We start from the raw sequence: 14,035 nt of genomic DNA, 5'->3' as shown, positions 1-14,035 counted from the left end.
TATTATTTAAAGAGATTTATTTACATGTATGTGAAAATTTACAATAATTAAAGTGTATGGTTTCAGGCGAGGTGCATCCAGCTTTCACTGACGGCCCAAAAGCTCTTGCCGGCCTCCCTGTCCTGTGCAGCATCTGACATCCCCGCCTCTGTCTTGTTGCTGTAAGAGTGATGAAGCGTCTTTAGTTGATGATGCTCTTACACGAAAGTACTGTACCGGGTGTCTCATAGGTTGTGTACCATAAGAAAAATACAGGGTGTACCAGAGGAAAATGCAGGTAAGCCATATAGGGTACAGTCAGGCCATATACTTTTACCCCGACAGTGTCAAACAATATGACGCAACAGCTTTCCTTATACAGTATGGCAATATGTGGAGCAAACAGTGACTTTTTATGTAACTTATCATATTGTAATTTCATTTTCTGTGTAATCCTAAAATGTTTAAGTTTACTGTAAATCAAAATATATGAATTGATCACACAGAGAACATTGTGGTCTTGTTAAATTATTCTTTTGAGGAATTTGTATTTCATGTAAGTTTATTATTATATCAGCATTGGTAATGTTTTCTTAGTCTGACTGTTGGTGATATAAGCTTAGTTCACCTGATAATTAAACACTAATGCTATATGGAAGATTTGGTTTGGTTAGGTAGTTATCGGGTGTTTAATCATCAGGTGACATAAGCCGAGATTTCTAATTATGAGATTCCATTACCGTTTCTCTCTTACCTGAAGTATTTCCCAGATACGTTCTCCAAGTCTTCATTCACTGCTAAATATATGGTGGTCTGGGCTCCTTGGCGGGGAGTCTTGAGGAAGAGCCACAGTATTGGGTGCAGGAAGACCTTGGCAACCCAGCTGTTGTTGATGCTCATATGTCTCCCAATGTCGGTAAAAACAATCCCAGGATGAAGAGCATTACAAGTCACTCCAGACCCTGGGGATAAAAATATTTGGACTGTATTTTAGACATTTATAATCCCTTGAGTATGGTGAGTTAATCCAGTAAGGGGAAATAAACTAGAGCGTCTAATCTCCAGGCGATTCCATAATTAAATAGAAAGTTTTACTGGTATAGGTGTTTCATCTTGAGGTCATAGTTGATTGTTAATTGAAGATTTCCTTAGTATATGAGTGATGGGTGAAATAACATGGGTATCTAATCTTCAGGTGATCCAAATGACTTTACTCAGGTAATATATCTTCAAAGGAGTACAGTAATTGGTTCCTTACCCTCTAGTCTCTCCGCTAATTCTCTCGTGAACAAGATGTTGGCCAGTTTACTTTGAGCGTATGCGTCCCCTTCATCATAGGTCTTCTCACTGTTTAGATCATCGAAGTTTATTTTCCCTCGCTTGTGTGCAACGCTCGAGACATTTATGATGCGGCTCGGTGCTGAAGCCTGTCAATGAATTTATATATAGTACAGTACTCTATTGCAGCATTGAATATTGTAAAGGAATATGAAGCAACAATTGAAATATTTATGATATAAGTTGGTGGTGAAGCAAGTTACTTAATTTATAAATACAGTATCTACTATGTATTGCATCACCATATCTTTTAATATGAAACACAAACAATACATACAAGTTTTGGACAGATGAATTATAGTTTACAGTCTAAATATGTGGAGGTGTAGACAAGACCAAGACATGTGATACAAAAGGCCAGAGGTGTGTTGTCATTTGTCTCTCTCCACAGTGACTCACAAACATGAACTAGTAAAGTCTCATCTTCCATAGGTACAGTCGCCTGCACTTACTGTACACCTGTTAAAGTAACTGCCGTGTTTAGTGAGATGTGGCAACTCTTTGTTTATTTATATCGTATTAAACCCCCCAGAATGACCCTAAGGAATGTCACAATAGTAGCCAGTCACTGTAGCAGGTGTAAGTGGAGGGGAATATACCTTAATCTTATCTAGAAGTAGGTTGGTAAGGAGGAAATGCCCCAGGTGGTTTGTGCCGAGTTGTAGTTCTATCCCTTCCTTAGTGGCCGACTTCTTGCACCGCATCACACCGGCGTTGTTGATTAAAACGTCAACTCTCTCCTCTTCTGTATTGGTTATAATACAAAATATCAGTCACTATAAACACCAGGTAATCACGGCTAACCCACTTAAGCACAGAAAAAGGCCTAAAACTGATGATAATTGATGATGATAACTGTAGTGATGATAATGATGACAACATTAGTGATGATGATGATTTGACAACAGTGATGATGACTCCCACTTCACTGTTATAACTCACTTTCATTTATCTTCTTGGCAAAGTTCCTGATAGACTCTTGAGAAGCTAAGTCACACTCCTGGCAGTATATATATTTGTTTCGAGACTCCAGAGCAATTTCTTTCCTCGCCTGAAGAAGAGAAAATAATCAACTCAAGATAAAAAACTCTGAACCATAATATATAATCAGTCACCTCAGCATATTTCCCCTAATGATTAAATACCCTATTGATACATGGAGGAGTTAAGTTTGGTTAGGTTAGGGTAGGTTAGATTAGGTTCGGTGATCCTAATTATGTGCAAATGATCATTACTGAATAATTCCTTCCAGCAATAAATACGACCAATGATTCTTCCTCTAACCTCTTTACATTTCTCAAGGTCTCGACACGCCATGATGACTCGGGCTCGACGCTTGGCCATCTCTAAAGCCGTCTCTCTACCGATGCCTGTGTTTGTTCCCGTAATGATGACCGTCTTGCCAATCATGCTCTCGGTCCCGGTGTATTTGTTGCCCCCGATGACTTCTCTGAAATAACAACGCATCAAATTGTTAAATAAATATATGTGGCAGAGTTAACTATATCTCTTCACATGTTAATGATTCAGTAATACAATTAATACAATACTGTTTATTCTTTATTTGGATCACATGAAGATTCACCTCTTAGTTCATGTCACCTTAAGATTAACCAGTTCAATTCTACCTAATCCACAGTAAAGGGGTTAATCATTAGTTTAATTAAGGTGTGACTTTTTTCTTCCATTTAAACTCATCCAGATCACCAACACAAGAGATATAACTTACTTAAATAATATAATTCCTCCTACAAATGAACCAAAGGCACTTAAACCAATGACACTCTTGGGTAGTTTCCAGGTCATCCTCGTCCAAGGTCATCCTCGTCCACCTGTGTCAACAATAACAAGACCTTAATAACATGACCTGGTTATATCACACAAAATCTTCCTTAACATCTAACTTTATTGTAACCTTTGTTGATAATGTATTCTTAATAATTAATAGAGAAATTTTTAATGTATTTATGATTATTTATATTATATGTATTAAATATAAAATAAAACGTTACTTAGAGTTAATAATTATTTTTCATAAGGCGGAATTAAATAAAGACGAAAATTCAAGATGATGATACTTATGGTTATATTTTCTTTAATAATTCCTACACTTCTATATTTATTTATCATTACAAATTATTACTGTTTCTCTTAATATAATTACATAAGTTAAACAAAATAAAAAAAAATCATAATAATTACATATATTAACGTATATACTGTAGGTTGTATCCCTATTAGCATACATATTATTCTTCATGTATACGTATAATATATGTATGTATCTGTCTGTCTATATATGTATCCATCTGTATGTATGTATGAATGTGTATGTATTTATGTATATGTGTGTGTGTATGTGTGTATGTGTGTGGGGTAAGACCAGGTAGTGTCATAACCCTGCGACCCCTAACATAATAAACAAGATGGCGACGATGAGACCAGCTATCATCTCTTATTAAGGATTATTTCTCTATATATCCTTATAAAGAAGGTGATTAGGCCATTATTAGTCTCATTTAACACAAGTGGTGACATGTGAGTATCTGTAGAGGTTAATTTAATTTAATTTTTTAGTATAATTGGTTCGTAAATAAGGGTTTGTGTGATTGACGTGTGAGGTGATTGAGTTTATTTAATATTGTTGTGTAATTTGGTTGTTTGGGTGAGGTATTCAGGTGTAGTTATGGTCATTAGGGTTTATTTGTTGGTTTTAATTGGTGTTAATTTTATGCATGGTTACATATATCAACATTGAAGACACTAATGACCAATGTAATGGTGGTAATACTTCACTTGAGGTCAATAAAAAGAAAATGTTTATTTTCTCTCAAATGCCCATAAAAATTGGATGAATTGCAACTTTTTTATGTTTTTGTTTAGAGTAAATATAGTTAGTTGATGGCATGTTTATGTTTAATCCCTTCAGTGCGGGGACGATGCTTGTAACACTTTATTTGACCAATGGCAGATGATTTTATTCAGCTTAGAGAGGAACCTGTACACAAGAGGTTAAACTGATGATAGACTCGCCAGGGAGAAACAATATAACACTTTAATTGTTAACCTAACCTAACCTTAACCTTGTCTTACCTAATTTAAATTAACCTAACCTAATGTACAGTACTTCCATCCAAGGACAAGTATATATTAGAAGTTTTGGTAAGGTTACGTTAGGTTTGTTCACTGGGATGATCTTAGTTACGACAAATCATTGGTTTCTGGTCTGCTGATGATGGCTGCTACACGGAGGCGGCGCATCTACGAAAAAAAAAAGTATGAAAGTTACAATTCTTCCAAACTTTTATTAAAATTCACGAGAGGAAACAAGTTAACTTTTATAGAATTTTTCAGGTGATAAATTTTTTCTAAGAGGTTGATGATGTACCTGTGATGGCCTGACATACCTTATATAGCTTGTGTGGCCTCTACCCTACACTGTATGTCTTGTCTCTACTTATTACAGGTCATTATGTCAGTCAGGAGAACTCATTACAGGCGATTATGTCTGTCAGCATAATTACAGGTCATTATGTCAGTCAGGAGAACTCATTACAGGCTATTATATCTTAAAAAACTCATTACAGCCTGTTATGTCAGTCAGAACTCATCACAGTCCATTTTGTCTGTCTGCAGAACTCATTACAGGCTGTTGTATTAGTCAGCAGCACCCATTACAGGCTATTGTGTCAGTCTTACTAATCTTAAACTGTCTGATTTAGCAGGACTGAACCGCTGAGGTGAAACAAGCTGGGGGCTAATCTTCAGGTGATTGGTTTATTCAACTCAATATTTACAATACTACATCTTGTCACAATTATATAATCTTGATCCTATCTTAAGATTATTGTTAAGTTATTGTAGCCACTGAACTATGCTAACCTAATACCATAACCTACCCAAATACTAAACCTTACCTAATCTAATGCAGTACCTGACCTAACCTAACATATAATGTGAAGTAACCTACCTAACATCGATCCTAACCTGATGCACTACCTATGCTAACAACCTAATACCATAACCTAACCAAATTCTAAACCTTACCTAATCTAATCTAACCTAACTAATGCAATACTTAACCTAACTTAACATAATAGCCTAAACTAACCACTGTAAATGTGTTTCTCTTTACCTTGAAGCTGAGAGTGTGTCGGTGGTGCACTGAGGTCTTTGTCCCTCCTCTCGATGAACAGAGACCAAGGATGGACAACGGGAGTCAGACGTCACCCTCCAGCAAGCAAGTGTGCAAGAGAACCCAGTATGAGGACCCCTTTGCTCTCCATTCCCTCCTCTCTACTTCTGGTGGGTATTTAGTGTGTGTGTGTGTGTGTGTGTGTGCACTAAAAATGTACTTTATGTTAAATTTCTGAGTTCATTTTAACCCCTCAGCTCAAGATGTTAATTTTCTGTAGTCAGGGTTAAGTTATTGTCCTCAAGGGGTTAAGTTACTGTCCTCAAGGGGTTAAGTTACTGTCCTCAAGGGGTTAAGTTATTGTAATCAAGAAGGGGTTAAAGTATTGTCCATCAGATAGGCTTTCTTATGTGAAAAAACAAGTAATTTTGGTGAAGAAAAATAAAGGTTGGTGAGTAGGAAATAATAGTTTTTACTCCATCTTGGTTGTCGATTGATTTTAGGTGTCGGGTGAAATATTTGGCCGCTGTTCGGTGTGTGGCATCTGTCTCTATACACGAATATTAAACTGATTCTCTAGCGTCACTTTCTCTGCCATTTTTGTCGATTTGTTATGATTTCTACGGCGTATTGAATCTAATGGCCGTGTGTTTTGTATTTCAGGAAGCCTTTTGGATAACGAAAACTCTCTATTCCTGGGACCGTTGATGCCGCCCTTAAGAAGTATCGAAGACCAGTGTGAAGGCGGTAACTCTCGTAGCGGCAGTGGACGAGGCGGAGGAATCTTACAGCCGTCGAGTGCACCCACGTCTCCCCAACACAGACACAGCAGCGCGACCTCCCCTCCCCCCCTCTCCCCCGTACCCCTTGGCGCCTCTGTCTCCTCCACATCGTCTGACCCAAACTTCCACGCAACCAGCCTTAGAGAGAGAAATGCGGCTATGCTAAATAATGAACTCATGGCCGACGTACATTTTGTTGTGGGTCAACCAGGTACTTTTACAACACCTTCTCATTTATCACTTGACTTATGTTTGCTCACTTGCACGGTGCTGGTTCTGAATATTAAAGTCATAATTATAAGAGAAAATATTTCTTATTTATACCCAGAACTTAACTACAGGGTAATTGATAAAATATTTATATCCAGAATTTAAATACAGTACTTGACAAAACAAACCTTAACTGCTTGATAATATATATACTGTTCTCTGTAGTAATAGATGTGATTGCAGTATATACCTTGACAGGGAGCACCCAAAGAATCCCCGCTCATAAGTATGTGTTGGCCGTGGGCAGCAGTGTGTTCTATGCCATGTTTTATGGAGGGCTGAAGTCTGAGGAAGAGGTGCAGGTGCCTGATGTAGAACCTTCTGCCTTCCTCACTCTGCTTAGGTAATGTTGGTCACAGTTTAATACATCTACAGGACTGGATATTATAGTGTTTAGATCACCTGAAAATTAGACACCCTATCTTATGACACCTGAAGTTCAAACACCCTAATGCTAACCTACCATAAGTTAATCCAACTAAACTTTAATGTAATCTAATGTAACCTTATCTACCCTAACCTCACCCAATTTAATCTAACCTGACCTACCCTAGCTTTACCTAATTGCCCCAGGTAGTATAACAATGATTAATCTTCAGGTGATTCCAATGTTTTAATAATAGTAATGTGATTTGTTTTCATGTTGTAGAAGAAAGAGTAACCACTACCTAGCGAGTCAAGCATTTCCACAGGTTCCTTCATCACCATTAACCCTTTGACAATGAAGATTATTGATTTAACCCTTTGACGACGATGATTTAACCCGTTGACGACGATGATTTAACCCTTTGATGACGATTTAACTCTTTGGCGACTGATTTAACCCTTTGATGACTATGATTGAACCATTTGACAATGCAGTTTTAACCATTTGGTGGTACTGATTCAACCCTTCAGTCCTCAAATGCTTAAGTCTTAGGCTGTGTCCATCTTTGTCTTTTATTACGTTGCTACAACAAACTACAGTCGTCCTGCGCACGATCACCCAATAACTCCCATGTTCTGCTTCACCAAGACAATATAACTTTACATCAAGTTTGATTCTCTTGGTCACAGTTTGGTTAATGAGGTTTGAGGTGATTGATATGAATAAATACAGACATGTACTGATAAACACACATGGCATTATACGCTTGGTAAAATTTGAAGCATTGTGGGGGAGAACTAGACAAGCGATGAAAGTAAAAATCATCAGGAAACACATTTAAAGCTCAGTGATTTTTAGATAAGTGAAATGGTTATAAAATCCCATCTGAAGTCACTTTGTGTCTTGTCAGGTTTTCACCCAGAGTGCGTCATACATGGGTCGCGAATCATAGTTTTTGGGTTCTTACTTACTTGAACCTTTTGTCATCGTAGGTACCTGTACTGTGATGAGATCCGCCTGGAGCCCGACACGGTGCTGGCGACGCTCTACGCTGCCAAGAAATATCTCGTACCTCACTTGGCTCAGCAGTGTGTAAAATTTCTCGAGGTTTCCTTAACAGCTCGAAATGCTTGCCTTCTTCTCTCCCAGTCAAGGCTGTTTGAGGAACCCGAATTGATGACGCGCTGCTGGGAGGTCATTGATGCCCAGGTGGGTGTGTGAGAGAGAGTAAATAACAGGAGAACATCTGATTAAGTGTTATCTTGTGGAGGACATGTTTCTGATGGGTAATACTTGTCAACTGACAAGGATAAACCACATAGACACTTGGAGTCTTGTTGTGTGTGGTTAATACCATAAGGGTTTACACCTGTGAAGGGACAGTTGGGTAGTTTTCAGTTCAGTTCAGATTTATTCGACAAAGTTCTCATACAAGTTTACTTTGACTTAGCATGTGTATAGACAGTGCAGGTATACAATTCAGTCTGTATATAGACAATTCAGATACACAATATACATAATCAGTGTACATTAAGTATACAAAAATATACCTAGACAGTACAGATGTACGATGTATCTCTCACAGGCGGAGATGGCACTACAGTCTGACGGCTTCGTTGATATTGACTTTCCAACCCTGACCAGCGTTTTGTCAAGAGAAACTCTGAACTGTCGGGAGATTGTTCTCTTCGACGCGGCGTTGTCGTGGGCCGAGGCCGAGTGCACCCGGCATGAAATGGAACTAACGGCCGAGAATAAACGAAAGGTAAACATAGTCTATAGCTGTGTATTGACTTGTCATGTATAGCACCTTGTATGTTTATTTGACTCCCTTATTTAACAAGAATTAGAATATAAATAGTGAGAATAACTAACAGGTTAAATTTTAGGTTTTAGGCACAGCGTTGAACTTAATCCGCATCCCCTGCATGGAGTTGGGGGAATTTGCTAATGGAGCGGCACAGTCGGGAATCCTCACCCTTCAAGAAACCACAGACCTCTTCTTGCATTTTACAGCTCGGAACAAACCCTTAGTCTCGTACCCGGTCAAGCCAAGACAAGGACTGAAGAAGCAGATCTGTCACAGGTGAGTGGCTCACCACACCTATTGTTTGGGTTACACGATGTAAACAACCAATTTGTTAACTGGAGGGACGGTGGCCATCATTGGTGGAAGTTTCATTGTCCCTTGTGTTACATTGTGTGCATAAAGGGTGTAGTAATCCTTAGACACTGATTAAGGGTTAGGTTAGGGTAGTGTAGGGTAGGGTAGACAAAAGATATCTTTGTGGACCGCATGTTATAGTACCTCCAGATTGTATTATATATCACAATTAAAATGTTTGAATTAGACAAAATTTCTCCCACATATATAGGACTTGTAATAACTGGATACAAGTATTGATAATTTTTCTTCCATTTCAGATTTCAGTCTTCAGCTTACAGAAGTAATCAGTGGCGGTACAGAGGGCGTGTCGACTCCATTAACTTCATGGTGGACAAGAGAATATTTGTTGTGGGTTACGGTCTGTACGGGTCGTCGAGCGGGGCAGCGGACTACAACGTCAGGATTGAGTTGAAGAAGTACGGTGAGGTAAGTCTCTTGATGAATTCCTCTTTTATTATCTCAAGGTGTCGTCGTCATCTTACCTGTTGGCATGGTGTCTCGGCTGCCATCAAGTAAATGTGAAGCAAGTTTTATTTCTCGATGCTCTTCCTATCACCAACTCACTTTTAATAGTGCCTTCCTAGCGGGCCAGGCAGTCATTACTCCCTGAGGTAATCAAAGATCACCCATCTACCTGTAGTAAGGGAAGCCATTATATGAAATTGGCTTGAACTGGGACTCATCAAGGCCCTAAAGGTCAAGAATATCTCACCCGGGTGATCAGTCTGGGTCGGCAACAAGCAGGGTTCCACCTCGACCTGGCCCACTTGAGAGCAAGATGGTGGCACCAAGTCTGTGGGGCCACCACAAGGTGTCAGTAATATGAAATAACATGGTAGACTAGCTGATAATTGGAACTGACAGTACCATTTATTTTTACCCAAGTAATGGCAGAAGCCAGACCTAAAGGTACTTGACTTAAACGAGTGAGAAGTGGATACATCATCACTTGTTTCTTTAACAAATAACAAACAATGCTGTTTGTATTCCTTTCTGTGCATGCACTGATGCTTGATATACCGTACACTATAAGAGACCAAATTGCCCTTAAAGTGTTTGGTACATAAGATGTTATGTTTTACAGGTGCTAGCTGAGAGCACAACAAAATTCTTCTCCGACGGGTCGTCCAACACTTTTCACGTGTACTTCACACACCCAGTACAAGTGGAGCGCGATGTATATTATACTGCATCTGCTATTTTGGACGGAGCAGAACTGTCATACTTTGGACAAGAGGGGATGAGTGAGGTGAACATGGGGGCCCTCACCTTCATGTTTCACTGCTCCTCTGAGAGCACTAACGGTACAGGTGTACAGGGCGGCCAGATCCCAGAACTTATATTTTACGGCCCGAGTCTTGAGGCATCGGATAAATAGTCACTTTCTTCCATTAGAAGATATTGTAATACTAGAATAAACGATGGTTATACCATTAATGTATTATAGAACTTTAAGGACACCTGTACATGGTGGTATTAATCTTCCTCTATCATATGAACCTTATTATCATCATTAATCTTGTTATTATTAGTAATGTATTATTATTATTATTATTATTATTATTGTTATCATCATCATCATCAATATTATTGTTATTATTATTATTATTGTTAATATTATTATTATTATTATTATTATTTTTATCATATTATTGTTATTATTATTATCATCCAAACTCTTCATATGGTTATTATTGGTTGACATGATTAATAATTTTAAATGTCGTAAAATACAAGTTCTAACTCGGCTTAGTGAATGTTAAAGGAAGTAAAGTACAGTACAGTACAGTAAAGCCTCGAGTAATGACGGTAATGTGTCCTCCAATACAGGAGTGTAAGGTGAATCATCTTACAGTATCGTGAATCATTAATTACCATTAAAATAAAGCAATAATGAGATGTGGTCCAAAGTCTGACCTTTTCATTCTTTTGTGTGGTTTTTTACCCTCTTTTCTCCCCAAACAATAAAATTAATTAAATATTAAAATTGTAATCATCAAATAATGTTTATGAATGCACCTTATACAATATAAATCACTAATAATAATAAGGTCACACAAGAGGAGATGGGATGCCATTGTTGTTGTCAGTGTTTACACCCATGATGACAGTTATCCAAGAAAATAAGACCCTGGTTGTTGCTGTAGCAAAATTAATGTAAAAAAATATGTTTTATTTAATGTTATTTAATGTACAGTAGAAGTAACCACCGATGTTAAAGACAAAAGTGAGTTGGACTGCGCAAGGCCATCATATGTATGTAGTACTACGTACGCACACATGAAAATCTAGCATAATTTCTCTACATAGCAGTATGAAAGCAACACTTATTACTGTTCTTGCTTATGAATGTAAAACAAAAATTCTACTCACCAGTGGTGATAAAGTAAAAAACTTAGGACACAGCCAATGTTGCCATAAATTTGCGAGAAGGTGAGGTGGGGATAATCTGTTAGTGTGTTTCTTGTTCAAGTTGCATTAGTTCTTCATTTGTTAGGTATTCTCCATTATGTTTAATAGCTCTTCAACATTCTCTTCATCAACTGAACACTTTCTTAAATTTTTTCTTCATCCTTACTAATAGTTTCCCCTGAAGTGTGTGTAATATCCACTCACCTCTCTCCTCTTTCATATTGTTTTAACATAACTTGTTTCTCGGCTAAGCGTATACACTTTCTCTTAGCTTTTAAATCATCAATACCGTCACTTGCTCTCTTGCTCGTGTTCAATAGGAGCACAAAAATGCCGTAAGATACCCAAGAAAGTTTTTCTCCCCGTCCTGGAAACAAAATGCTCGCCAAGCTGCAACTGTTTGTTAGTGATGCTGGTGTAAATTACCCAGGGTTTTAAATATGAACCGTCATTAACAGAACCGTCGTTATTGGAGGCTTTCGTGTACAGTACTTTAGACAGTTAAGTGGCAGGACCAGTCTTAGTCAGTGATGGTGCTGCTGGTCCAGGTGTGGAGTTCAGGCCTAAACCTCTTGACTGATACACTGAACAACACTTAAGACATCACCATATCTTAGTTTGGAAATGGATGACTTTGTGTTGACAGACTTAACACCGAGGATATTGTACCAGAAGTATTTATTTTATTTTCATCCATTTTAAGTTGAGTGACAGTAATACGGCCACCATGTTTGTACAGTAGCCTCAGATACTGTCCGTTTTTAAGACATTTTACTGCCATTGCCAAGTTTCTTATTTAATTCTATATTTTTTTCCATTATTGTTTTTAATTTGATATTTTGTTACTAACATTTGAAACCAAACAACTGTAACGGAAATTATTTAGAGAGTTTTTGTCGTTCTCTTAAGCCGTGTGTCTTGAGTGATCTGTTTGTATTTGTGTTACTTGTTTGTGGTGCTCTTGGGGTGTTGATATATGACAACAACACAAACAACAGAACAACTTAAGGTTTGTTTACAGTGCTGTTATACTTATTACAAAATGGCTGAACCTTAACTCCATTTTCTGCCCTTTTTTTTTGCACTTTTGTTGCTCGTGAATGCTAGACTTTACCTGCGTTTCCTGGTTGCTTTTGTTTTGTTTTCATTTGTTGCTTGTGATTGCTGATGTTTTCCTTATATCCTGGCTTTTTTCTTTTATCGCTTGTGAATGCTGAAATCTACCTGCTTTTGCTGCCGGCTTTTTTTATGTTTGCCACTTTTTAGTGCTAATTTTACCTGCATATCCTGGCTTTTTTTATGTTTGTCGCTTGTGAATGCTGAATTTTCCCTGCGTTTCCTGGCATCATTTCTACGGGATTCACTTCTGTCGCTTGGTTCACATCTGGCTCACAGCGCCCCACACCTCAATGGAACGGCAGCCTCTTGGATACGAAGGGACCCGGAGGAGGAAGAACCAGCTAGTCAGGAACTGGAAAGGCAATGACCATTATCTGACCAGAAGAGAAATAAAAGAACAGTCCTCCCAGTGCCTGAACATGTACCCTGACTCTCTGCTTACACTAGCATGATCTTGAGGCAGTATTTAAGGAGTCATATCAGTGGATCAGAGTTTGGATATGATGTGGGGGGGTTGTGTGTGTGTGGTGTGAGGGGAATTATTTATGTCCCAAATACACTCGAATTTTTGTACATGATTAAGTTCATGGGTTTCACACACACACACACACACAAACACACACATGGTATTATATCAACCTCCATCCTCTGATACGACGTCTTAATCATTTCTCGGTAAATATTGGTGATAATAGGAGACTTAGGAAGAATTCTCTATTTTCCCGATTTCCTTTTAAATGTTGAATAATGTGCGAGTGTTTTATGTACATGATACCAGTCTCTGATACTGTATTTGCCACTCGGTATTAGCATTACCTTGATTATTCATGTGACTTGATATGTTTACAAGCGTATTCACATGAACACAGCGGACATCTTGGAAGAATCTGTTTCTTTTAAAAGTTTCATGTTTTTATGTTCTTTACGGAGGTCACTTGATGGTGTTTTAAAGTTGGTACGATACAATTGTTGAGGTGTAAGTGAGTACAGGGGTCAATAGAGTGTATAATGGAGCAAAATATCACCAGTAATATATTATCTGTGAGCCATTAAAGTGATCCCTGAGAAATAATTGATTGATGAGGATAATATGTTTAATAAAATTGAAGTGAGTTTGTTTATATTGTTTTGGGTCACCTTAGAGGTTCACAGTTGACATGACGTATGTTGTTTTAGGCTCTGTGGTAACTAGCAATGTCTCCTGTATAGACACGGAGACATTATTAACAACTATACACACTTAGATGCTGTTAATGTCTTCTATACACGCGGAGACATTATTAACATTTATACGCACGGAGAGACCGAAACATGTTATTTATGTCTCTTGTACACACGGAGACTATTAATGTCTCCTGTACACACATAGATGCATATTAATGTCTCCTGTACTCACGGAGACCAGACACACCATTAACATGTGTACATACAAAGGATCCAAAGATAATATCCTGCCAGCTTTGAAC

At 38.0% G+C, this 14,035-nt stretch overlaps 2 protein-coding genes across 5 annotated transcripts; one reads left to right on the top strand and one right to left on the bottom strand.

The window, feature by feature from the left end:
- LOC121856232 (retinol dehydrogenase 13-like) lies at positions 1–3,179 on the bottom strand. The gene is made up of 7 exons (XM_042351605.1): positions 3,047–3,179; positions 2,602–2,767; positions 2,260–2,368; positions 1,917–2,062; positions 1,238–1,406; positions 734–941; positions 1–159 (listed from the first exon to the last, which is right to left on the bottom strand). Exons 1-7 carry the CDS (start codon positions 3,121–3,123, stop codon positions 63–65), a joined length of 972 nt encoding a protein of 323 aa, XP_042207539.1. The 5' UTR covers positions 3,124–3,179; the 3' UTR covers positions 1–62.
- Positions 3,180–3,707: 528 nt separating this feature from the next.
- Positions 3,708–10,636, top strand: LOC121856160 (BTB/POZ domain-containing protein 6-B-like). Of its 4 annotated transcripts, none has more exons than XM_042351477.1 (9): positions 3,708–3,811; positions 5,460–5,622; positions 6,116–6,445; positions 6,670–6,847; positions 7,864–8,080; positions 8,457–8,636; positions 8,761–8,957; positions 9,296–9,464; positions 10,123–10,635. In XM_042351477.1, the coding sequence occupies exons 2-9, from the start codon at positions 5,523–5,525 to the stop codon at positions 10,414–10,416; spliced, it is 1,665 nt and encodes a 554-aa protein (XP_042207411.1). In that variant the 5' UTR covers positions 3,708–3,811; positions 5,460–5,522; the 3' UTR covers positions 10,417–10,635. The 4 variants fall into 4 exon arrangements, with proteins under 4 accessions (XP_042207411.1, XP_042207410.1, XP_042207413.1 ...); XM_042351476.1 differs by having other exon boundaries at positions 3,708–3,855; XM_042351479.1 differs by having other exon boundaries at positions 3,708–3,855; positions 6,703–6,847; positions 10,123–10,634.
- Positions 10,637–14,035: the final 3,399 nt, after the last annotated feature.

The sequence above is a fragment of the Homarus americanus genome, unplaced genomic scaffold, assembly GCF_018991925.1.
Source record: "Homarus americanus isolate GMGI-L3 unplaced genomic scaffold, GMGI_Hamer_2.0 scaffold48016, whole genome shotgun sequence".
NCBI lineage: Eukaryota > Metazoa > Arthropoda > Malacostraca > Decapoda > Nephropidae > Homarus > Homarus americanus.
Note: the sequence above shows the minus strand (reverse complement) of the source record. Positions and strands in the feature narration are given on the sequence as shown.

Excerpts from the sequence above, each read along its gene's own strand:
- LOC121856232 (XM_042351605.1), bottom strand. The coding sequence starts at position 3,123 with ATGACCTGGAAACTACCCAAGAGTGTCATTGGTTTAAGTGCCTTTGGT. Across the intron at positions 2,768-3,046 it reads GGAGGAATTATATTATTTAA|AGAAGTCATCGGGGGCAACA; the intron begins GTAAGTTATATC and ends TTGTTATTTCAG. Across the intron at positions 942-1,237 it reads ATTAGCGGAGAGACTAGAGG|GGTCTGGAGTGACTTGTAAT; the intron begins GTAAGGAACCAA and ends TTTTATCCCCAG.
- LOC121856160 (XM_042351478.1), top strand. The coding sequence starts at position 5,523 with ATGGACAACGGGAGTCAGACGTCACCCTCCAGCAAGCAAGTGTGCAAG. Across the intron at positions 6,446-6,669 it reads TTTTGTTGTGGGTCAACCAG|TAATAGATGTGATTGCAGTA; the intron begins GTACTTTTACAA and ends TGTTCTCTGTAG. Across the intron at positions 8,637-8,760 it reads CGGCCGAGAATAAACGAAAG|GTTTTAGGCACAGCGTTGAA; the intron begins GTAAACATAGTC and ends GTTAAATTTTAG.